At 40.0% G+C, this 26,954-nt stretch overlaps 1 protein-coding gene across 2 annotated transcripts in view; it reads right to left on the bottom strand.

Annotated features, from left to right (window-relative positions):
- The window catches only part of PLOD2 (procollagen-lysine,2-oxoglutarate 5-dioxygenase 2), a 74,044-nt gene that overhangs the window by 42,900 nt on the left and 4,190 nt on the right, over positions 1-26,954 (bottom strand). For both annotated transcript variants that reach the window (XM_084638701.1, XM_084638702.1), the window contains exons 2-4: positions 11,496-11,587; positions 9,148-9,284; positions 2,198-2,361 (exon numbers count right to left, since the gene is read on the bottom strand). In XM_084638701.1, coding sequence (XP_084494827.1) covers positions 2,198-2,361; positions 9,148-9,284; positions 11,496-11,587 — 393 coding nt within the window. The remainder of the gene's footprint in view (positions 1-2,197; positions 2,362-9,147; positions 9,285-11,495; positions 11,588-26,954) is intronic.

The following is a 26,954-nucleotide window of genomic DNA, read 5'->3' as shown; positions in this document are numbered from 1 at the left end:
GCCTTACAAAGTATAACAGCATACTGAAGGCTTACAGCAAGAAGCGGCTTCCACATAGCCTTCTCTGCTCAGCCCCAGCTCACCCTCTAAGCTTTTCCCCTGCTTCCTGTTCCTCCACTTATATCCTCCCAATTACTGAGCCAATTGTCCCATTAGCCCAGAAATTGCCAAATGTCAGTAACCCCCAACAAAAATTGATTAATTGGCTTCAGTTAAGCCTGCACTCATCCCAGTGCTGTAGCAACCTCAGAGACCAGGGTGCTACTAATAGTGCCCTGTCACAATACCTCTCTGCTAGATAGAAGATCCTATTATTTAATATTTGCTCTCCATGCAGATACTTATAGACTGGAATCAAATTACCTCTTAACCTTCTCTTTGTTACATTAGATTCAAAGAGCTCAATCTATTTATCACTATAAGGCAGGTTTTCTAATCTTTTAACCATTCTCGTGGCTCTTCTCTGCATCCTCTCCAATTTATTAATACCTTTCTTGAATTGTGACCACCAGAACTGGACACGGTATTCCAGCAGTGGTAGCAGCAGTGCCAAATAAAGAGGTAAAAAATCTTCTCTACGCCTACTCAAGGGTCCTCTGTTTATGCATCCCAGGATTGCAATAGCTCTTTTGGCCACAGCATTATATTGGGAGCTCATGTTCAGCTTATGATCCACCAAGACACTCAAATCTTTTTCAAAGTCACTGCTTCCCAGGACAGAGTCCCCCAGCCTGCAAGTATGGCCTATATTCTTTGTTCCTACATGTATACATATACATTTAGCCATATTAAAACGCATATTGTTTGCCTGTGCCCAGTTTACCAAGTGATCCAGATCACTCTGAATCAGTGACTTGTCCCCTTCATTATATACCATTTTCCCACGTTTTGTGTCATCTGAAAACTTTATCAGTGACGATTTTATGTTTTCTTCCAGGTCATTGATAAAAATGTTAAATAACTTAGGGTCAAGAACCGATCTCTTTGGGACACCACTGTAAACATACCCACTCAGTGATGATGCCCTGTTAACAGTTACATTTTGAGACCTATCAGTCAATCAGGTTTTAATCCATTTAATGTGTGCCATGTTAATTTTATATCGTTCTAGATTTTTAATCAAAACATTGAACATACCAAGTAAAATGCTTTACAGAAGGCTAAGTATATTAGATCAACCCCCATGTTGGCCACAACACTTTCTGAGTTAGGAAATGGTCATCTATAATGTTTAGAAATTCAGTATTGGCAGCACAAGACCTTCACATGTATTTTAAAGTCTGTATAAATGTATTAGTTACCAGCAAAGATGAAAAACAGGTTTTCCTTCAGCCAGGAGGTAAGAAATGTATATCCCTCTTTCAGGATGTAAATTAAGAAGTATAAGCTAACACAATGGATGCTCATTTATATACAAAGTCAACACAGAAGCAGCACGCAGGGGGTGGGGGCAAGGGAAGCAAGCCTCAGGTGGTTATCCTGTCTATGAGCAAAGACAATGAACTTTGAGGGTATATGGGATCTCAGCGAGCCTTCGTTGAAAACACCGCAGGGGACTTTGGGTGAGATGAACTTATTTAGACAAGTGGTTAACCTGTTAGTTAAGTTTAGTCTCTAGAAAGCATGTTACAGTTGTGTTTTATATTTGTTTCTAGTATTTTTACTCTAATCACTTGAATCTTTGATAATAAATTTATACTGACAATGAGAATAAGTTTATTGAAGTGCTGTGATATTAAGCAAAGTACTGATCTTGAGCTGAATCTTACAAACTGATGAGTTCTGTTCCTTTGGGAACAGTGGACCTGGTAGCTCTGTGAGTAGCCCATGTGAGGGGATCACTTCAAAAGGGACTTGAAGACTGGGGTGAACCTGTTAAACTGCAAGGTAAAGTAAGAGCTGGCATAGCCCAGAGAAGAGCTCTTGAGTCGCTAACAGGCTGGTGATGTAAGGAGGCTGACACCTAACTAAGAATAAAGCAAGACTCCTTCATGCTGAAAGAAGAAAAGAACAAGGTGATTCTCAGTCACAAGAGTGAACAAAAAATTTTCCTCTAATGGTGATTTAGGTGCCCAAACATGAATTTAGGAAACCTGCACTTTAGGTTAGTTGCCCCCCTACACACACACACACACAATGAGAACAACAGAACAGCTAACCTTAATTAACCTTTACTATGTACAACCATCATACCTACCTCCTGAATTAAGGAATCGTTTTCCACTCCGGACAACAGGATACTTCTCTGCTAATCTTTTATCGGGCCATATTAGTCCATCTGCTGCAAATACTACTTTATGATTAGCTTGCTGGAACTTCTTTAGCATCTCTTCAGGGCCACCCGCAAAGATAACATCATAGCTAAAGTAATGGAGAGAGACCTGTTAGATAGCTCTGATTTTAAACAAGAAAATTCAAATCAGAAAAGCTTTGGCTTATTCAGACTTAAAACCATGCAGAGTTAAATAAACCTAAGAGTGGTCTCTTAATTTTGATGTAACTGTTTCATTCAGAAACATGGTATATTACCATACTTTAAGTTAACACCATCTACAGATCCTATTTCTTACCAAGATATGACCAATCACTATCTTAACCACTCTACATATATGTATCCCTTCCCTGACCACTTACACACAAAATTCTCTGAATATTTCACTTTTTTGGCTGAAATGTTTAAGGCTTTGCCTCTAATTTGGAGGGTTTTTTTTTTTTTTTTTTTTGGTTTGGTTGGGTTTTTTTAGTTTAAGGAGTTTTAAATAATAATAATAAGAATATACTTTTTCCAATTGTAAAACAACTTTCTAAAATTAATTTATTTATTGGGTAGGAGCTCAACAACTGACACAGATTGGGGTTGAAATCTGGCATAAAATGGCCCTTGCTGGAAAGCAGTGAGTGGTCTTGTTCCAGAAAGCAACTAGTTTTGATTTGATGGGGTGACTATCTTTAAAAAGTCACATACTGAGCATGTACAGTAGCCCTACAGTTGTAAACCTAGGGAAACCAATGAATGCATCTACCTTAACACTAATATAATGAAATACTGTCTACATCTAATGACTAGCGCCCTTGTTTATGCACACTTTAGGTGCTATTCCAGTCAGTAAGTGTTAGGGTAGGATGCCTGCTTTCCTTAGTGACAATTATAGAGGTTTGAATTTAAAGCAATTACATATGCAATAAATACCATGAATATGTTGCATAGCACAGATATATGCCCCATGGTCTGAGTCTTGATCTATGGGTTTTTTACTATGCAATCTAGTCACTTACTTCAAAAAAGTAAACCAAATTAATAGGAGCATAGGAAATAAAAACTGCTGGTTGAATTAAATCAGTAGTCCATCTTGTCCAGCAGCCTGTCTCCTAGCATGGCCAGCACTAGATGTTTGAGGAAGGGGAAAGAAGCCCTTCAACAGACCCGTTTGAACTACTTGCCCATAGGAGAAGTTTTGCCTAAATCCGGTCAGTTACTGGATGGCTATGAAAGAGAAAGTCTTTTATTCCTTGTAATCCCCCTCTCCCGCTGCCACTGTAGCGTTAATGTGGATGTTCTCTTTACCCATGAGAATGTCCAGTCCTTGAATCCTGCTAAGCTCCTGGTCTCAGTGATATCTTGGAGGAGTGAGCGTCACAAGTTTATTGTGCATTGGAGGGCCAAGTGGGGAGAGGGGAAACAAACTTCTCAGTTTTGAAGATTGTTGCCTTTCAATTTTATTATGTTCTTGTACTACAAAAAACTGGTAAACAGAAGCTCTGCATTTAACTTCTCTATCTCATTCATCATTTGGTATTAAGCAAACATATCCCTTCTTCTCCCTCACCTCTAAACTAAATAGCTCCAGTGTTTCATTCCATCCTCATAATGAAATCTTTCTATTTCTAGTAATATTACTCTCTCAAATCTGAACACCATTTTCCTGCTATAACTTTTTGGAGGTTGGTTGAGCAGAACTACACTGTATTCTAGGTGAAAAGAGACATATCACTGAGAGCATTGTAATATTTTCTCTCTCATTCATTACACATCTTAACCTTTTGTTTTGACTGCTGTTGCTTATTGAGCAGAAGTTTTCACTGAGCTGTCTACAATGATGCCCAGGTCTCTTTCCCAAGAGGTTACAGTTAATTTTACAATAAGCACTGTTTATGTGTAGTTCAATTTATTTAAATTATTCCTGCCAATGGTGCATTTCTAAGTTACATATCCCTGTCACTTGACAAGGCTCCGATTCCTCTAAGGCCTTCTCTAACCAGGTACAGCAGTGAGTGACCAGCCATTAGTGTAGCTGTACCATTACCAACACCCAGTATAGCCAGCAAAAATAAGATACTCTTTGAAGTGGTGCAGCTTATTTTGCTTGAAAGTGGGACTAATTGCACTTGTTTGCCTTCCCCTTTTACACTAAGGATTTGTACCAATGAAGCTACACCAGTCGTTGAAGTCCTCAAGACCTGACTTAGTGCTATTGTTACATCTGCCCCCAACCCATACCACACAATGCAGTTAGCTTCCCCACCTAACTGACTTTCCTGTAGACATTGGCAGTGGAGGGCATGATATCTGCCCAAGTCCCTATTCTCCCTAGATTAAATCTAAGCATGCATACACTCTGAAAATTAGTGGCATTTATCTTATTTACTCTAAAGGAAAATACTGTTTAAGTAATAAAACAGCTGTTGAAAGAGGCATTTATGAGAAATGGGTTTTCAAAGCATCCTCTATAAAGGAAGAGAAAACCACCGGCAAAAGCTACTTGTTATGAACCATAACAGAAGCAGCAGAGTCAGAGTTAAGTCCCTTTGCCAAAAAAATGCCTTATTCCAAAATTGAGAGACTTGGCATAGTGCATACTTTCCAGCTTATTTCCTATGGGGGAAGAGGGGAAGGAAGAGAGACTTCAAAAACAATCTCAATCTATCTGCCAGGATGAGGACACGGTAATAGCAAGAACACCATTTTCTGGAGTTAAGGGGAAAAAATCCTTGCCTCATAAATTACTCTGAAGACAAATGAGTAATTTAAAAGGAAACTCATTTTTCTGATAGTATCATCTTTGGTGCCCCTTTCTCTTCAAGCAGGTGCAATTTCTTGCTGCACTTAACTCCAAAAGGCATAAGCATATACATTAGGGGAGAAGGCATGCCAGAGCGTACTGCACAACATCTATTCTTTGCTTCCCAGCGACCACAGGAAGCAGAGTGTCAGAGCAGCCCGAAAGTCATTCTAATTTACATGGGTTGGGGCAGGCAGCAGAGGCTGAGTAAGCCCCGCAAAAGGCATCATCAATTACTCAGACTTTAAGGCCAGAAGGGACAATCATGATCATCTAGTCTGACTTCCTGCACATTGCAGGCCACAGAACCTCACCCACCCACACCTATATTAGACCTCTAACCTCTGACTGACTTACTGAATTCCTCAAATCATAATTTAAAGACTTCACGTTACAGAGAATCAACCATTTACTCTAGTTCAAACCAGCAAGTGCTCAATGCCCCACACTGTAAAAAGGTGAACCCCCCCACACACACCCCGCCAGCGTCTCTGCTTGAAAGCTACTTCCCTCCTCAAATGCAGGAACTAAAGGAGAATCCATCCACTGAGTACTACTCTAAGAGTAGTCCTTTGAAGGGAAGGGGACCTACTTACAGAGTAGGAATAAGGGTGCTGGAGTCTAATCTTTACAGACTTTGCTAAAAGGATTTAAATTTATGATGCTAAAATAAAGTGCTTCACATCCAAGTATCTTTACATTCACAGAACTTCTTAACACTCATTCCAATTTTGCAATTGTATAAAGAGCCTTTAAAAAAGGTAATCCTATCCATTTGGCTTGGCAGACCTGACCAACACAGCCACCACTAGTTTGGAAGAGGAGGAGGGCTCTACAGCACAAACCAGAGTAACTGGTAAATACGCACCCCAAGGAAAGGAAGTGTGTTACAGAACGTATAGAAAACTGGTTTGCCCTCCTGTAGGTTTGTCACAAGGCTTTATGAAAAGAAATAAGTATGCCTTGGAACCTCCCCTGCCTTACAAAAATTATCTGCCTTTGCCCAGAAACATCCTTCCCTCCTCTTCCCATTCAAATTGGTGAAGCCTGATTCAGAGCTAGGATACAGCAAGACAGAGGGGAAAGGCTGATGGGGAGTTGGTCAAAGGCTTTAGCCCAGTAGTTTTATGGCAGGCTGCACTTTTTCAAATGGATCTACTGAAGCATCTTCCAGCTGAGGACAGGAGCCAGCTGCATCTCCAAAGCACTGCTTCCCAAGCAAATTTACTACTGCAATAGCAGGTTTATCAAAAGTGGCTCCATTCCTCCCTCATCCCCAGAAGAGTAGCGTAATGCCCTGCACTAACTACTTGTGAAATGGATATGCTGGCCAGGACTCAGCAAGCGAAAGAATAACCCACACAGGTGTTTATGGTTTTAAAAAACAAACTGAAGCTTTATTAGTCAGTGTGATTAAACTTTATTAATAGTGAGCTTTAATTTAAACACCACCACCACCACAACTGTTACTCAGCAACACCAATCCATTGTGGAGCTCCCATTTCCACTAACTGAGAGGGCTCTCTTATCATACAAGGCAGCTTCACTTCTGATCCAAACAAATGCCAGCGTTAGGGATTAACCATCCTTCTAATGCTCCTCTTTCATGAAGAGAAGTGCTAAAAATACTGATCATGGATGAGTGAACATGTGCACAATTTAGATGCCCAATACTCCTGTCTGAGTCCTCATTGGCTCCTGGCCCATTGCTCACGGTTGAAGTAAGCAAAGGCCCTTGCAAAAACTACCCTACTTTCCTGCAACATTTAGTTACTTTTATGTAACTAAATCTTGTCATTGACTGTATCATTCATTACATGCCATGCCTGCCTGTTACTTCAAGGAAAGCAAAAAAAGAAAAAGCATCTTGCAGCATGGGAAAAATTCCTTCCCAATTCTACACAGGTGTTCAGCCATAGCTTAGATTAATACCACAGCCCATTTCTAGCTAGAAAACTGAACTTGTTCCTACATGAAATTATGAGACTGCACCAGTAATTCAGTGTATCTAACTGACCTTGCATGAGCAACAGTGGGATTTGAACCTGGAACTCTGAGAATTAGCAGTATGAGACTTTAATACTCAGACTATCGGAGTAAGACCTCGTGACTTTTATACCCACTTAGGGAGAGGGCAAAAGCAAAAAGGACAGACTTTAACTCAAGAAATATAAAATGGAGGGTGGGGGGAAGAAATCCCTCTACAATCAGTATAAAAATCTGAGATTACACACACATCTTAAGTAAAGATATCTTCAAAATTAAATTTTAAAATAAGTTTCATTAGTACTTGCCCAATAGGGCAGACTAAATTACTCATTTTATCAAACCCAAATAAGGTTAACTCCTTTTAAAGAATGAAAAACAATTGCTCTCAAGATGCATTCCATTTATCAAAATACAGTAAATTGGTAATAAGGTTAAATATGAAAGAAAGTGTCTGCAAGTAGCAATTTCATATCTGAATGGGTAGCTTATCCTACCAATCGTACATCACTCTAAATGCAAATTAAATGTAAGAGAGTGAAAATATTTAGTCCCCTGTCAGTTCTATTACAAATGTTGTTCATAAAGCAGGTAAACTGATTTCTGCTTTCCATTTCTAACTACTTTTTGCATATCACAAAGAGAAAAAAATGAGAGAATTTAAGTCAAGTCATAAAACATGACTGTAAGGTTGAAAATCCAGTCGAACAGCTGCCCTAACTCATAATGTAATCAGAAAAGCATGAGAACTTTTGAATAAATAAGATGATGCAGGGAGATCACTCTCTCACATATGAACTTTGCTAACCTACCCCTCCATATCTGTTTAACTTGCAAAAACACTCAAACTTTAAAGGAAATCCAAAATTGCACAGAAGTTATACTAAATCAAAAGAGAAATTAACCTGATGTAAGTCCAAGAGGCCATTGCATTGTGGTCTTGTTTAGAATGAGTGTGTGTGTAAATGACAGACTGAGTGGTTTTAAAGATGAAAAGAAAGAAAAGGAAAAAAAAAAAGAATTGTAGTATGTCTGCCAAAAATTTTATTCCAAACTGACAGAAGTCTGCATCAGATAGGACATCACTGTCAATAATAAAAGCAGCAGATGTTACTCAGCTCACACAAAACTTCTCAGGGTGCACAAACTGAAGCATTTCTGCAATTCCCTACTTTGTGATTCACTCTCCTTGCATCCACCAAGGCAACTGCTTTAAAGGTTTGACCTGGCTCTGATAGAAGTTGACAGGGAAGCTTCTGTAGAATTCCATGGACCAGATTCTCAGTTACACCAATCCTGTCCTTAGGGAAGGAACAGGAGGGATTTGGCAGGTGGGGAGGGAAAGATAGCTTCAGGTCACCTTTGTGTGCTCCTTGTATTCTGGTCTGAGGGACCTACCTGGCCCCCAGGGAAGTTGCTCTAACTTATACTTTGCTATGGGACCTGGGAAGCAGAAAATCATGGTAGTTCAATGTGCTGCAGCATGTTACATCCCTGCTGTGGGGCTGTCCTCTCCCCATAGGCAGTAAAATCATGGCTGGTGAGGGGGCCCTTACTGAAGCTCTACAGCAGTTGGGGAGACCCCTCACACAGGAGATATTTCCAGGGAGCATTTCCAGCCTATTTAAGACCCCTTTAAACTGCCAGACCAACATAAAGGGGCTTTTGTGTTTTTGAGAATTATGCCCCAGCGGTCTACTGGCCACCACTTCAGTTTGAAGCTGCTTTTACCACTTCCTCACACACCATTTCCATCTCACAATCACCTTCTGTTAGAACAGCAACAAGACAGTTGCTTTTTCATGGGAAAAGGTAAACTAATAACCAAATGTTTAGTCAGTCAATGGGTTTCACAGCTTGGTCATGCAATAACATTGTTCATAGTACAGCAGAGCCATGGCCCTGAGACAATTTTTACATCTGTAAATCTGACAAAAACCAACATCTGCTCCAATTGCATAATATTTTTATGAATGGAAAACTAGAAGCTAACTTTCTCCAATAAAAACTAAAAGAGGAGAAAATATCAGCATGCCACAAGAGCTTTTATTAGCATCCTATACAGAATAGAGCATGAAAGCAACAAGCAGAATTTGCTTACCATTCAATAAACATTACAATCAAGTCCTCTTGATCAGCATAGCTGTCTATTCCTTCTTTCAGCAATCGCACTTTCTGTCCTCCTCCAATAGAGTTAATTAACTTCCCACCTTTCCACTCTTCACCTTTACCAAGAACCTGGGAACAGGGAGAAATTGTATTTTTTCACTTGTACCCAGAGGGTAATTTTTAATATAACCTTGTTAAAAAATGGATGTCAAAGCAGAGGCAAGTAAGCAAACGCCAACTAGTGGATGTTCTAGCATTGTAAAATGCAGTGAGCCAGCATTTCAAGCATTGTAAGTTTTCCATGCCTCAAGTAGAACTGAGCACAATGACATCATTTCAGAAACAGAGACAATTCCAAACCAAATAAGAACCCAAAGATTACTTTCCACTACATCTCATATCTCTCTCACTTAGGAAGAGAAGATATGTTGATGGTAATATTCCTCTAAATTGTATATTAAAACATTCACTCACTATATGACCTTTAAACATTGCTACAGTATTTGGAGGTAAAGAGGGGTAAGAGCATAGAAGGGACATGACAATGGAAACTATAAACATTTAAGTGGCATATGCTCCAATACACTTGTTAGTCTATAAGGTGCCACAGGACTCTTTGCCGCTTTTTCAGATGCAGACTAACATGGCAACCCCTCTGATACTATAAACATTTAGTTGTTTTTAATGCCTCAGGCCACTTTCTCACACTACAGGTTTAGGATGGATTCCTCAATGTATGATAGGCAATTAAATCAACAGAATTCCATCCTTACCAAGTATTGTAGGGAATCATATCAACAATAACCACCTAAATCTTTTCAGAGTAACAGCCGTGTTACTTACAATGCCTGAAATGCTGGCTCACTGCATTTTACAATGAATCCGATGAAGTGAGCTGTAGCTCACGAAAGCTCATGCTCAAATAAATTGGTTAGTCTCCAAGGTGCCACAAGTACTCCTTTTCTTTTTTCACCTAAATCTTTTGTAATCCTTGAAAGTTTAAACACTAGATTATTATATTTTTCTTGAACTACTAACTGTCAGAGGGATTACAGCAATATAGTTGCTATATAACAATCAGCAAAATTACAAGCAAATGGCACTCTCCAAAGGTCAGTTTCCTAGGATTTTTAATATATTATTGTTCAGTTAGGAAAGATGATTTTTCCTCCTGTACTTTTTCAGGACTTGATGGTTGAAGTAAACAGACTACAGCATTTCAACTTATTTCTAAAAGAGAAATCAATGGGCCAACTGCCATGAATTGGTCTCTTTTGATTTATAGTTTCAATAGTGTGATAAGAAAAGGAGTACTTGTGGCACCTTACAGACTAACAAATTTATTTGAGCATAAGCTTTCGTGAGCTACAGCTCACTTCATCGGATGTGATAAGCATTGATAATGTTTTATCAAAGATACATTTCAATCCCTTGGTTTTATCTTGAGGGACTGATTTATGGAGAAAAGTTTAAAAAATGGGGGGGGCGCTGATCATGCTCCTGTGAGATTTGCATGCAGGAGGCAGCTTCAGGATACAGATGCCTTCATTCTGCATTGGAAATAGTAGTCCAGAGTAGGCCACCAAGAGGATTGGGTGATCAAAAGTGGTGAAAGAGTGATAAGGGAGGAGTGGGAAGATTTGTATTGTCCTCTCACCAGCTCTGCAGAGATTCCCTGGGAAATATAACACAGCTAAGGGATTTATTAGGTTTCTATGCACCCCACTTCCCCAATAGTAGGACCCATTTAAGAGGTATGGGGCCCTGAAGGCATCTTCAGCTTCATGAGCTCTGTCAGCACAGCTCCTATGGGTTTTGCTGCAGGAGGGATGATGAGGTAGTCAAATAAATATAGCTTTGCTAAGCAAAAACTAAGGTGTGACATGATAATCTACAAACACTTGAAGGGTGCGAATACTGAGGGAAGGGTGGCATGCTTAGAATGAAAACGTGTAACAGCAAAATAGCTAAGAGTAATAACAAATGTGATAGTAATGGAATGAAATTAAGAAAGAAAACACGCTTTCAGAAATGTCATTCTAACAGTGAAATCTATGAATCTGTGGAATAATTTTTCAAGGTCCGTGGAAGAAACCCCATTCCCTGGCACATTTAGAAACAGACTAGACAAAACACTAGCAAATGTCTAATGGGAAACATATCCTGCAAGGATACGGAACAGATGACCTAATGGGTTGTCTCCATTGCTAGGTTCCATAACTGTTTTACCTGACTGCAGCATAATCATGACACATTGTTTCTGTGTTAAGACTATTTCATTTCTGAGTTAAGGCTATAAAACTATGTCCAATATTCAGCATGAGTGACAGCATACAGTACCTTCACTGTATAGTTGAAGTGCTTTGCAGTTTGCATGAAGCGGTGAAAGCCATCTGTTTCTTTAGTTGCAACAGTTAGAACTAATAGTTTATCTGGTGAGGGCAAAGAGAGATAAGATCAACAACTTTATATCATAAAGCCACAGTTTATGACAAAGAGGCTGACTATCAGATTTTAATGCATATTAGCTTTCATAGTCCACACTGAGCAACATGGTGGTGTTACTAAAGTACTTGTGCCCCTTTGTGCGTCTGATTTAGAAAAAAAAAAAGGGGAGGATGTCACATTACAGGATTACAACTTCAGATGAGGAACCAATGACTTCAGATGAACAAAAACCCTGTGTTCTTCCATATGCCCCAATGAAAAAAGCAGAATATATCTAAGACACAAACAAATGGAATATAAACGAAAAACAAGCTAAAGAAAAAGGATGCAATACATTTCTAGTCTGAATTTGAACTAATCCTTTGTCTGATCACCACACGGCAGCAATGCAGTACAGACTTTTGTACCAGATCCCAGCTTAACAAATCCTTTAAATGCAGTTGGCAGGCACAGGGGCTTGGAGACTCTGTTTATAGGTTAACATGTTTACAGTTCTAGAAATACACTGCTGAGAGTAGAGTCCCCTGGAAGCCTGCACTCCTGTGACTGATTAAATTTTTTTGCCTTTAAAACATGTTGTCAAAGAGAAAAACTGTTCATTCTTATTCCAAGTCTGAGGTTTGTATGATACCTTGTTGACTACTCTGTACTTTCAGTGGCATGCCAGCAAATGACAGTACAACAAACTTTCTTGTCATCGCCTTTGCTTTTGACTGAGAAGTCTGTATCTTGAACAGTTCAGATGAAACTGTGAAGCTCCGAAAGAGCTTGGCATTGCTCTGACCCAACTGTTGAGCACTGCTCTGTACCATGGCCTCAATACCATGGCTATGCAATAAAGGTCCACACTCAGTTATGGGTACCTAATCATGCAGGAACCCTATCCAACTTTAACTTTCTAGTCAGACTGGTCGGTTCGCCAGTGAGTATTTCAGTTCTCTAGTTTGTTTCAAGCCACAGCTGTTTTCTAAACAGAGCTTGTGAGATCAACCGATCCAGAAATTCAAAATGATCTCCTCCAGATGGAGTTCACGTTGCTTCACTTCCCCAAAAATCCCCTAGTCTTATCTTCAGCGGTGTTGCAACATCTGTTCTAGGCAGAAGCTGTGACAACATCCCTACTATGATTGCAGCTCACTCCAGGACAGACTGATCATCCCCTAAACACACAGGTCTTCAACATCTGTGTATTTTATTGGTCACCTTCCAGTTGGCATTTTGTTTGGCTTGGCAACAATCAAATTAACAAACCATGATGTAGTAAATATACTGCTTATCCGTTTCTGTCACTTGCCTTGTAGAAGGGATGCATATCACTAGTTACTGTTCCCTGGAATCAGCGCGCTTCAGCAAACCAATTGAGCTATCACTATTTCATTGCTTCTTCATCTACTCCTTTGATTACTGGGTGAGGGCTAACAAAATAGCAAAAGGAGAACTAGGAACAGAACAACAGGGCCCAAGAAAATAACATGATTCACTAACCACATGGAAGGAGAAGTGGAGTTTTAACCTAGAGTGTTCATGAAGGAAAGTGTTTCCTTTTAATTCAACCCCACTAGACTACAGAAATTGGCCTCAAGATCCATATAAATAGGAAATCAAAATTACAGCTCTGACTCCCATTGTGCAGTGCCTTGCCCTGGTTGTCTGCCTAGCTACTGCCCTCCCTCCCTTGCGTGGCTTTATTTCAGTGATGGAGTGGTGTCAAAAGTTTTAAATTAAAGTATTTGGAAATTATTTTGGATCAAAGAGCCAACAGAAATGTAAATGATATTTTAAGTAAAGAGTAGCATTTAATAGAGATCAGTGAAGTAGTACAGATAAACTAAGAACTGAGTGGACAAAAACTTCTGGAGGTTAAAAAAAAAGAATTATTTCCCACTCCTCTGGTCCTTGAACATCTTCATTTCCTGGATCAAAAGTACCAAAATCATGCAGGAGAGGTGGCTCTAATATCCCCAGCCAAAGTGGAAACTGAAAATTCTTCAAGTGTGACAAGAAAAAAAATCAATTTGAGATTTACAGCCCAAGTTTGTATACTAGACAGGTTTAGAGAAACATCCAAGCTTTAGGGTGCTTAACCAAATATTTTTAAATTTCTCAAGCTTGGCAACTTAAAAATATTTCAGCAGCCTTTTGTAAAAATACAGTCCCCATGTTTTAAAATGTATGGGTTATTCTCACAATAGGACTTCAATGCAAAGTGTCCATGGAGGTACTGACCTACAACTACACACAAAATGTGAAATAGTACTTCTATATGACTAAAAAACTGTTTGTTTAAAAGGACAGCCAATCTAAAGTGGTTATAAGGGAGTCAATATAGAATGAATAAAAGTAAATCCTGGACCACGACTAAAACAAAACTGAAGAGAAAAGGGCTGGGTTTTTTCCCTGTGGAACGAGAGTAAATTATATATTAATTTAAAAATTCAGCACTTAAAAGAAATAGAATGCACTGGAAAATGTGATCATACTAGACCATTACAAAGCCAAGTTAATCCTACATGACCTCTAAAGAATTAGCTACAGACTTACAAGACTTGGCAGAATTTCATTTGGGGCAGACATATTTTACATCTACCCTTTCCGGCAGAATGTTAACATCAAGGATTTCAACATCTGTACTAGACACGATGATGTAAGTGCCAAGCCTGGGCTAGATTAGATTTTTTTTAAATATGCAATTCAACTTAATGACTCAGAAAAAAATTCAAACCAACATGTTCTGATAAGCACAAGTTATCTAGCATAGATAATTGGGGGAGGGAGGGTTGTTTGTTTGGTTTTTGGTACAATGAAAGTTCGTATAAAGCCATCAGCACTTTGTGCGAAGACATTTGGGGCACGCAGTCCAATATGCACTGTGTTCATTTAGCCCAACATTCATTATACAGCACAGTAATGGTCCAGTACATTTTACTAGACTCATTCAAGATGGGGGAAATGAGCAAGCATGCTGGCATGTAAATAATCACAATCTGTGACTGTATAAAATGGGGCAATGTAGGCAGCCAAATTGAGGAACAGTTGACACTGATTTTCAAGAGGACCTACAAGATGGTTCGTAGTAATTGAAACCACAAACTGATTACATTATTTAGTGTCTCAAACTGTGTCATATCAAAATGAGGCTATAGGTAATATCTGCAATAAGAATATTTTGTCTTTTGGTATATTTGTCCTGGTTTGAACACGCATTTTTTATATTACAGCTAATGAGTTGTTGCATACTCTCATTCAGCATCTCTAATCCATTGATCATACGAGGGTACAAGTTGTTAGGTGTATGTGATCCTTAAAGAGTTCTTTTACAAACACAGTAGCAACTGCAGCTACTGTGCTTTGAGTTGTACTCTGTTTATGCAATAGTTATCCTTTGAAGGGTTTTGTTTTGTTTTTTGAATTGGGACCTGTCTGAAGAAAGCAGACAGAATGCGCTGTCATCCTGTCTATTGTGTCTGGAGAGGCACTGCAAAAATTTATCAGATTACAGTTATATGGGCACACAGCTGAAAAAGCAGCTCCCTTTTCTTTCAAACCCCCAATAAGTTACTAAAAAATACTTGTGTAATTCATATAACTTCATAGGCCTTATTCTGATCTCATGAACTGGCATAGCTGATGTCGTTGGAGCTGCTGCTCACTTATTCCTATATAAGTGAGGGCAGGTCTAAACTACAGCCTAAATCAATATACCTTACTTCGCTCAGGAGTGTGAAAAAGCCCCACCCCTCCTGAGCAATGCAAGTTTCGGGCTGTCCACACCAGCACAATGTCGGCACGAGACACTCTCCCATCAACATAGTTTCTACTTCTCGCCAAGATAGTGTCATTATGCCAATGGGCGAGCGCTCTCCCATCGGCATGACGGCATCACCAGACCTGTTGCAGCTGCACTGATGTAACTCTGTAGTGTAGACTTGCCCTGAGAGAAGAATCAGGTCCCTCCGTAAAAGAAGAAAAAGACCTAAAAAAAATTACATTCACACATCACATTAATGTCAATTCCTTCGACAATTCTACTTCTCATTAGTTCTATTTGTGAGCAATTTTAAAAAGAAAAAGAGCCTGATGGCTTTAACACATTAGTCCTGCAAAACAGCTACCTTCTAATGTCAATTCCAATTAAAAATTTCTTGAAATCTGCTATGAAAATGTAAGAGGTAAAATGAGTCTTACTTAAAAGGGACCTGAATTCACTAATTTAGTCATTCAGATGCAGCAAGTCCTTAAAGTCAATGGGCCATATTCTAATCTTATACTGGAATAAACCTGAGGTAACTCTACTGTTGAAGTCATAAAACTAGTCATGTTGAAGTCATAAAACTAGTGTATGTGACAAACAGAATCAGGACAGGTAAGTTTAATCAAGGTGTCTTTTGATTCCAAGATGTGATGCCTCTGAAACCTCAAATTAACAAATAAAAGACCACATAATGCAATGGCCTCAGTATGTTTCTAGCAGATTTCCACACATCACAACAATCATCATGTCTCATGCCCTGATGGAAGACTAAGCCATAGATCAAGGATTGAATGCTACACTTAGCATCTGGCTCCCGAAGGTGATCCCTCTAAATAACGGTTAGGATGCATTGATGAAGCAATGTTGGGAAGATTCCTCTGTCACTGTACTTGATATCAATTTTCCTGGGCCTATACCTAGCCTCCTTACTCACGTGAGTCGTCTCCTTTACTCCAACAGGGCTACTCACTGACACCAAGAAGGACTTGGCCCTGTGGATAAAAGCAGGACTTATTATATTAAAGTCTGTGAGTTCAGTACCTTTAACAAACTATCATTTCATTTAAAAAGCAGGAGGGGGAAGGGAAAAAGAAGAAACAGCTAAAAAATCCTCATGTTAAAACTTAGCATTTCATCTCCATGAGACTACATAATAATGTGCTTGTAATTCAGGATCACCCAGCGTGGCTCTATCCTACTCTAATAGCTGGATCGCTAGAATTCATACAGCCTTTGTGCTAACAGAGCGGGGTCTTTTAGCTTAGCAGTAGAGACTTATGTTTTTAGATCTAGAGGGCCTGGGTTTGAACATTGCTACTGACAGGACACCCATGGCATAGCGTTACAAACTGCTGAAATTAAAATGGATCCTATCTAGTTTCTGGAAACTTCCAATACCACATGCAATTTACATGCACAATAATATTTCGGACAACAAACATGACCGTGCCCCCCACCCAGATCTATACATGTAGGGAATCAAAGCAACTGCAGGAGACCAGTGATATCCATGCAGGGGGCAAAGGGACTCTCCATGAGCATTGCTCATCCACCTACTCTTTGGCAAAGAGAAAAGGAGTACTTGTGGCACCTTAGAGACTAACCAATTTATTTGAGCATGAGCTTTCGTGAGCTACAGCTCACTTCATCGGATGCATACCATGGAAACTGCAGCAGACTTTATATACACACAGAGATCATGAAACAATACCTCCTCCCACCCCACTGTCCTGCTGGTAATAGCTTATCTAAAGTGATCATCAAGTTGGGCCATTTCCAGCACAAATCCAGGTTCTCACCCTCCACCCTCCCACACACAAACTCACTCTCCTGCTGGGAATAGACCATCCAAAGTGACCACTCTCTTCACAATGTGTATGATAATCAAGTTGGGCCATTTCCTCTGTGTGTGTGTGTGTTTGTGTGTCCCCGGAAAAAAAAAGGGGGGGGTGAGAAAGCCTGGATTTGTGCTGGAAATGGCCCACCTTGATTATCATGCACATTGTAGGGAGAGTGGTCACTTTGGATGAGCTATTACCAGCAGGATAGTGAGTTTGTGTGCAGGGGGGTGGAGGGTGAGAAAACCTGGATTTGTGCTGGAAATGGCCCAACTTGATGATCACTTTAGATAAGCTATTACCAGCAGGACAGTGGGGTGAGAGGAGGTATTGTTTCATGATCTCTGTGTGTATATAAAGTCTGCTGCAGTTTCCATGGTATGCATCCGATGAAGTGAGCTGTAGCTCACGAAAGCTCATGCTCAAATAAATTGGTTAGTCTCTAAGGTGCCACAAGTACTCCTTTTCTTTTTGCGAATATAGACTAACACGGCTGTTACTCTGAAACCTACTCTTTGGCAGTATGCCTCCATTGACATACAAGCTGTCACTTGCACCCTGTCTGTCACCAGAGGGGAGTATCAGGCCCAGTGTTTTGTTATACAGCAGACTTAAGCAGCATGTAAACAGGAAGCATGTGATCCTATAGCCCAACGCAATACCAAAGTATAAAAGGATGTATGCAGACCGGAACTTCAATCCAGCTGAGTGTGCTAAACTTAGCAGAGTGTTACTATAGAGGGCAGTCTGACAATTACATTAATAAAACAGACCTGCTTTCCAGAGACAACCACTGAGAGACACTCAGCATTTAGCTGACACAGTATCTCCAGAGGCAAATGTGCTCATTTTTAAATGCAAATTATAACTTTACCAATAAGGAAACACTTTGCTAGTCATGTCGACAAAGCCAAGGTTGCATACAAAGGTCTTTGTAACTTATTAGGATTCCTAATGAACATTTTACATCATCATCTAATTTCCCTTACATAACTGACTTTTGGGCTGCCATAAATCAAGGATCTGACAACATTCCCATCATAAATTTTTGTTTTCAGAAGTCAGAACTATAATTCAGAATGTTTGCTTTGGGCTGAAGGTTAGCCAACAAGGTCTAAAGCAGGAACCGTTCTGCCAAGTTTAAGTAACAATGTCCTCCGCCCAAGCCCCCTGCCAAACAATGTGTGACTAGCTAGACTTTTGCCAGTCTTTGACCCACATGGTTTTTATTTTTATTGAATGAAGAGACACAGATTTGCACCAGTGCTTGTGGACACTTTCAGAATTGTTTTAGGAGCAGCCAAGACCTGGAATACCGTTCGCTACCATATGATGACTGAGGTTTAATTCTTAGATCCAAATCTTGTAGACCTATTGACACAGACATGCTTGTACTCTCCCCAAGTACAAAAGGGATAATGGCTCTCTGAGCCACATACTGCATAGAGTTTTAAAGATTTACAATTACAGAAATATAGTTCCACCCCTAGGGTTCTAGAGACTATGTAAACCCAAAACAGAATTACAGCTGTGTAACTGGCAACTTCTTTAGATCTATATTCCTCTGTTTTTGGGTGCAGAGTAAATCAAAGAGGCACAAATACCTGCCAAAAGTGGCTAGAAGGCAAGAGACAGGGAATGGGGGAAGAAGAGTGCCTAAGACTCCAGGGAGAGAAGGCACAGCCATGGAGACAAACACAGGCTGATGTCTACACTGCAATTAGATACCCACAGCTGGCCCAGGACAGCTAACTTGGGTTTGCAGGGCTCAAGTTAACAGGTTATTTAATTGCAAAGTGGGAGGGTCCTGGAGCTTGGGCTAGGGTTGCCAAATTTCTAATTGCACAAAACCAAACACCCTTGCCCTGCCCAGAAGCCCCACCCCTTCTGAGGCCCCACCCCCAGATTACATCATCCCTCCTCCCTCCATCATTCACTCTCCCCCACCTTCACTCACTTTCACCGGGCTGGGGCAGCAGTGCAGGAGGGGGTGAGGGCTCTGGGGTGGGCCAGAAATGAGGGGTTCAAGGTGCAGAAGGGGACTCCGGGCTAGGGCAGGGGGTTGGGGTGCAGGAGGACCTGAGGATTCCAGCTTGGGGTGTGGCTCTGGGGCAGGGCCAAGGGTTTTGGTGCATGGGAGAGGGCTCAGGGTTGGCGTGGGGAAAGGGGTGCAAGGTCTAGGAGGAAATTAAGGTGTGTGTGGGAGGTTTGGGGTGCGGACTCCAATCAAGCGGTGCTTACCTTAGTCAGCTCCCAGAAGCGGATGGCACGTCCGTCTCTTAAACAAAGGGGCCGGGGAGCTCTGCTCACTGCCCACGCCTGCAGGCGCCATCCTCGCAGCTCCCACTGGCCACCGTTCCCGGCCCATGGGAGCGGCGGAGCCGGCACTCGGGCAGCAAGCGGAGCCCCCGTGGCCACCCTGAGCCTAGGAGCCACACATGCCAGCCGCTTCTGGGAGCCATGTGGAGCCAGGGCAGGCAGGAAGCCTGCCTTAGCCCTGGTGCACCTCCAGCTGGACTTATTCAAGTGTGTCAGAGGAGACAGGCTGAAGCCGGGGCAGGTGGGCTTGACTGCATGGCACCAAACAGAAGATGGAAACCATGCAAGTTGGACAGAGGGACCAGCCATCCATATAGATGCCCTTACTCACTATAGTGTTCCCTGAGTAATAGGGCATACGTCACTCTCCAGACTGTAGGATGCGTCAAAGAGGATGTAAGTGAAGATTCAGATCCCTGAAATGGGAAAAAGATTTAGCTAGTCCTGCATATAAAGTATTCCAGTAGAACCTCAGAGTTATGAACACCAGTGTGACAACCTGACCAGTCAACCACGCACTTCATTTGGAACCAGAAATATGGAATCAGGCAGCAGCAGAGACGGGGAGGGGAGGAGCAAATACAGTACAGTACTGTATTAAATGTAAACTACTAAAAAAATAAAGGGAAAGTTTAAAACAGGATTTGACAAGGTAAGGAAACTTTCGGTGCTTGTTTCATTTAAATTAAGATGGTTAAAAGCAGCATTTTTCTTCTGCATAGTAAAGTTTCAAAGCTGTATTAAATCAATGTTAAGCTGTAAACTTTTGAAACAACCACCATAACATTTTTTCAGAGTTACAAACATTTCAGAATTATGAACAACCTCCATTCCCAAAGTGTTCATAACTCTGAGGTTCTACTGCAGTTGCTAGCTCATCCTCTCCCTCACTGGAAGATCAGACAAATTAATAGGTTCCCCTCCCCTTCATTTAAATATTCTAAATTACTGTTCTGAAACCTGGTACCGAGTACTCTAAGGTCACAACCAATAGCTTAAAGTGGCTAAGAATTCCTACAGCTGCCTTTCTGATCCAATTTCCATAGAAAATGAAAACAGAGGGAAAAAAAAAAAGTTTCTCTAAACCCTTGTTCGCTCCCCAGTTGGATGCTCATTTCCATGGATATGGAAGCAGGAAACAGCTGAAATTATTAAGAGTCCTGACTCTGTTATTCTACTTTTGTTATTTTGTTATTGTACTTTTGCATCCACAGGAGTTGGAACAGAAAGGCAGCTAATAACCTGTAAAAAAAAAAAGGAACTCCACCTGGTCATCTACATCAAGCGGCAGTCTAAAAGTAAAATAAATAAATAAAAATTGTTTTCAGAATTCAGATACCTGCACTCCCAGAATTTTTAGTACTTTTATTTAGAAAAAGCTGCTGGTGAACTTTCCCTACCTCCCCCCTCTGCTGGGCCTTGAACAGAGGTATTTTTTTTAAAAGTTTGGAATGGATAATTGGTTCGTAAGTCCATAACTGTGCTTATAACCAAGATATCTGCACAGCCAGCACCTTCTCCTGATAGATTCCTTCAAGCATGACACATTAGACAGTTTTATTTTTGTTGCTCTCATAAATGTTCTGTCTCGCAAACACAACAGTAAATATAAAGGGTAATGGCAACCACTGAATGTACTATTAAATCCAAACCAACGTGGCACAAAGAAGTGATTCTTGGGTTTTGAAACTACTGAATAGAATTCAAAACTCAAAATAACCCAGAACTTTATGATGAGACTAGTAAAGATTGATAAGGAAAACTCTTAATAGCTTCTTTGTGATACAATCTGTGTATTTGAGAGTTACATTTTGTAATCGGTGTTACAAATCAAGTATTTTTTTCTGGAGCATATCCTGGAAAATGTAAGGAAATCTACAACAATTACCTTGACTTATACAGAAAATAAGCTGCTAGCATAGGGCTGATTTAAAAATATTGGATAGCAGCAGGGTGACCAGATGTCCCGACTGTATAGGGACAGTCACAGTATTTGGAACTTTATCTTATATAGGTGCCTATTACCCCCCACCCCCGTCCCAATTTTTCACACTTGCTGTCTAGTCTCTCTACAAAGCAGTGAAGCTGCAGTCGTATAGACTTCAATGCAGGCTGTACAAACCCATCCAGAACTCCGGGTAATTACTCAGTTCACTAGCCCATGCTGCCACAGCTTCACTGCTCCAGTACCTCAAGATAGCTAGATAAAGCTAATCTGAGTATGTCTACACAAGAATCACTATTGGAGTGTAAACAGAAAAGGAGTACGTGTGGCACCTTAGAGACTAACCAATTTATTAGAGCATAAGCTTTCGTGAGCTACAGCTCACTTCCTCAGATGAAGTGAGCTGTAGCTCACGAAAGCTTATGCTCTAATAAATTGGTTAGTCTCTAAGGTGCCACAAGTACTCCTTTTCTTTTTGCGAATACAGACTAACACGGCTGTTACTCTGAAACCTATTGGAGTGTAGGCATTTCCCCCCCGCCCGCCCCCCAAAAAAAAAAAAAAAAAAGAAAGAGTAGTGCTCCACGGAACTAGGCAAGTGCGAACACAGAATAAAAGGACTGTTGGGTATTACATCCACCCCTGAATATCCCTGCCAGTTTTTATGGTTTAAGAGTTTAGGTTCCTTTCCTTTTCCCTGTTTCTTCAAACAACTGAAAAAAGCTGACTGACTAAACAAAAGGAAAAAAGAAACTAATTGTACCCAGAGTGCCAAATTTCTCTACTTGCAATAGTAGTAAATGTTTTCCAGAAATAATTTTAGATTTTCAAGTTGATGCTGCCCATCTTCTAAAAACCATATACAGTGGTTTTCCAGTAGCATTGAGTGTACACTCAACAAAGCCCTATTAAAGAATTGCATGTTCACTAATTAATCTAGTGTCATTAAATGGATGAAATGGATGTCACAGACAGAATGTTGGCTCCGTGTCAGGGCTGGCTTCCACTCTCACACAAGATTTTCACCACTTTGATTTTTATTGAAAACCAACTACTAGTGTTAGAGGATGAAATTCTTTCCATTGACTTAATTGGTCTTTGGATCAGACCCTATCTACTCAATGAAGTGTTTGTTTCAAGCAAGCATAGGACAGGTCTCAATTACCAAACTAACAAACAAAACAAACAGTTTATTTGGTATGTTATGTCATTATAATGCATGAACCAGCTGCTCCTTAAACAACTGTGAGGAAATTCTTGTAAATTGTCAACAGAACAGCTTTTCAGTGGATAGTCTGAAATTGACATAAGCGGCACAAGTGAGCAAGTTTATTCAGCTCCTGCCATTTTGACTGTTTACAATATCAGTAACAAATTTCTTGTCCTTAGGCGATTTCTTTATGAGGCCACCTGTTCAAACAAGGTCAAACAGAACAGTGAGAATCTTACCAAAGACCTTCTTCCAATTCCCTACAGCTAATTTATCAATGAAGTCACAGACTGAGATTTGCATTAATGACCCATCCTGAGGTCGGTATTTACTTGAGAAAAGAGGAACTGGAGCTTTAGCAGAGCTGAGGACACACAAAGCTGCCTCCCTACAGTCATTACAGTTCCCATTTTCAAAAAAGCTCAGCGCCCACAATATAGGCCAGATTTTCGGAATTGTTCCACTCCCAATTAAGCACCAAATGAATGGTAAAATTCTGAGCTCTTTTGAAAAATCTGGCCAGAAGTTTCACACTGGGAGCGGCTAGGCTGTTAACAGTTTTAAACATCTGGCCCCAATTGTAGGTGCTAAGCACCTGAAATTCTGGCCCTGAGGTCTTTAGAAAGTCTGGCTTTAACTATTTACACAGTTACACAGGCTGCAAGAAGTTCATCTTCACAACCATACAGGACAGAAGTGTTTCTTTCTGAAGAGCTCCTTTATTCTACACAAATGGATGGCTCTCAACCCCAACTTGCCAGGGAAATCTAACATTACTTGCCAGGGGGGCAAATGGTGTTTCAAGTCCTTATATAGCATCATTGAGAAACTGCTCCCATTCTACTCCTGGCAAGTGTTTGCTCCAGGACTCTTGTAATGGAAGTCAGCACAGAAAAGCAGGATATCTAGCCCACCTCTAAGACTTTGTATCTTACCCACCCTTACGCTAGTGACTGAGATTCTTTAGTAAGTCCATGTGCCTGATTCTGATCTCACTTACACTATTATAAATGAGGATTAACTCTATTAAAGTTACTGTTCGCTGATGTAAAACAGGTGTAAGGTCAGAATCCAGATCAGTAACTAAATAACACCTTGTTATAATAAGAAGAGTTCTAAATTAAACACACACTATGGAACAAAGACTTGTTAGTTTTTGCATTTCATGGAATGGCCCTGCTGGAACTGCTTTCATTAGTGGAATTTGATTTTTCCTACTCGTGAGCACAAGTTGGCTTCCACTGAACTCCATGGAAGCAGGACAGGCCTACGGAATCTGATCCTATACCATCTGGAAGTCAATAGAAACATTCCTATTGACTTCAATGCTGAACTTAGCCCATAATGAAAAACTAAGTTTGTCTAGCACTTTTCTCTTGTTCAATCTTACATCTCAGATTTTAAGGCTAATGGTACTTTTTCTGCTTTAATCCTCACATTAATTACAAATATAGGAACTCATGCCAGATTTTAAATACAACAGTGATGTCAAAAGAATGAAATTAGCACGGCTATCAAACAAAAATATTACACTTTACATTCTTTAACTCTCATCTCCCAATAAGATCCTTCAGGTCATTAAATCATGATCTTTCAAACCCCATGTCACACTTGCGAGAAAAATCCACACTAAGTCCTCCAAGTTGCTTCTACAGCAAAAAAAAAATCAAGTTGTGTTAAAGATATGCTAGTGGATCAAAAAAGAAATACATTGATTTTGTTCATAGTTCCCATATAAAATTCCAGTTTAAGGTTCCTAATCAAACCAGAGTTGTATTTTGTTGCTTTAAACTATTTCGGAAATCAGCCTTAAATTACTCTGTGCTTCATCACAAAAATTATCATAATTTACAATAAAATTATACAGCAATACATTGTGCACCTTTCATTTTGGTTTCCATAGAAAAGGATGAAATGGCCAAATATTTTCCGTATAAGGTTTTTGAACATTTGTCAGCATGTAAGACGTTCTACAGCCACAATATTGAATTAAAACCAACAAAACAATATAAAGGAATGTATATACACATTATAACAACGATATTGAAGTGTAAAGAAGTCAGGATGTTTTGAGAAGAGCCAAATGCAAGATATTGTTGTGTGTCTGAAACAGTGTATTGTCAAGTAACTACTGAAAATTGTGGGTGTAGTTATTTATTGGTGGAAAGTGACCTATTTTGGAATTATGCTTTTTAGATGCTTCACTTCTGTCCGATCAATATGGGCCAGATTATGATACCCATACTCACCTTGAGTAGTATCTTATTCCATGAATAGTCAGACTACTCATCTACTCATTGAATAGGGTGCTCCTGAATGTGAGCAAGGCTATCAAAATCTGTTCTTTAATGATTAAATATACCCCCTCCAATGAAACCATAATCTAACTATTATCTAAATATTTCCTACACAGTTACAATACACTCCCATTAGAGAAATGTCACCAAACAAGGTATTTTTATGCTGCAGAAAAGTAAAGTCACTGTTTAAAGTGAAAAGGGAATTATTCCTCTCTCATCATTCAGTCTATGACCCTCTCAAACATAATTCTGAGGAGCACTTTATTTTTGCATTTTAAAATCAAATATTTTAAAAAAAAACCTACAGATGCCCTTACAATGCCCATACCTATTCTTCATGCAAAGTAACCAATTCAAGCACTGGGCAAAGTAAACTTTAAAACAGTAACAGTTCCATAAGAACTAGAGGATATTTATATTGATTAACATATTTTAATAGCACAATTCACTGCATAAATTGAATGGTCCCTCAATGCCAACAGTCCAGTAATTTTTTTTTTGTTTTTAAATGAGTAATTAAATTGGCAGAGAAGAAATCAAAACACTTAAGACATGATCTAGTCATGATATTTCCAAATATTTTAATTAGTGCAAATAAATACTTCATATGAGACACATGCAGCCAATTTAGACCCTAATCCTGCAAGCTACTTGCACAGAGCCCCATTGACTTAAAATGAGTAGCAAGCCGGCCAAGGTACCTGTGCATTGCAGCTTGCAGGATCATGGCCTCAGTGATAAACAGGCCGATTCTGCCACCTTTACTCACATGGAGTAGAAACTTGCTCAGTGAGTAGTTCCACTGAAGTCTGCTTTGGTATTAGTGTGTTTGGGTCAGATTTTCGCCACACTTGCAAGTTGCACAATGAAATCAATGGAACTAGTTGCACACTAAGTTGTTTCTCAACGTGAAGAAGGGTGGCAAAATCTTGTCTTAGTCTATAAATCTAAGATGATTTGAAATTTCCAGCACTAACTAGCATACATCAAAGCACTTACTACGCACGTTAACACACTCCACCCTCATTATGTCACGTATCCTGAATGCTATAAAAGGCTTGCAAAATGTGTCAAAATTATTTTGCCAGGGAAGCCTTTCAAAGTTAATCCAACAATATTTAAAGTTAAAACGTAACTAGAAATGTGACACAAAAGCAACTTTTCTGAGCAGCACTCCAAGAGCAACCATATTTATTTATTTACGGTTATCTTCAGACACACACACACTTCCCTGCTGCACACCCACAGTAGTCAGTTATCATTCTGCATGTTTTAATCTAATTCAGGGCCAGATCTTGCCAACACATCCGCAAATAATCATTTCACATGGGAGCAGCCCACACTGACTTCAGTGGCTTTACTCACAGAAATAGGGATTTTTCACATAAGTAATTTTTGCTGGGCAATCCAGTGGTTTAGGGCAGCAGCCTGACACTCAGGAGACCCAAATACAATTCCCTGCTCTGCCAGATTTCCAGTGTGATCTTGGGCAAGTCAACTGTGGATCAGGATCCAAAAGACTACGAGGTACCTAGGTGCCTAAACACCAGATTTAGCAACTTAAATCTGTTTTAGACTCCACTGCAATCCATAAAATTCCTGCTGAAGCCTACAGGTGTCCTAACTCACTTGGGTGGGTTACATTAGATGACAAGATGTAGATATTTACTAAGTTTGACACAACAAGAAATGTCTTGACATCAAACTGTGGCTTCATCATGCACAGAGTGGACTGAGTTAGATACTGATTTCAACTTCGCTCAGTATTATGTACCCAATTGGGACAATAATGGTCCTTATGCACTTTTTTTTTTATGGCTGAAAAAAATAGCTGAGTTTTCGGGGGGGGGGGGGAAGAGGGGAGGAGATGGAGGGAGAAGAGTTTTTGTTTTAACTAGATTTGACCCCCCAGTGTAGTTCTTGTAACTTTAGCTGCAATAAACTGCACAATTCTGGTCTGTTAACTATCTTCTTTTTTTTTTTCACTC

This window comes from Lepidochelys olivacea (genome assembly GCF_965140295.1).
Source record: "Lepidochelys olivacea isolate rLepOli2 genome assembly, chromosome: 9".
Classification (NCBI taxonomy): Eukaryota; Metazoa; Chordata; order Testudines; family Cheloniidae; genus Lepidochelys; species Lepidochelys olivacea.
This window is presented reverse-complemented; position numbering and strand designations above follow the sequence as displayed.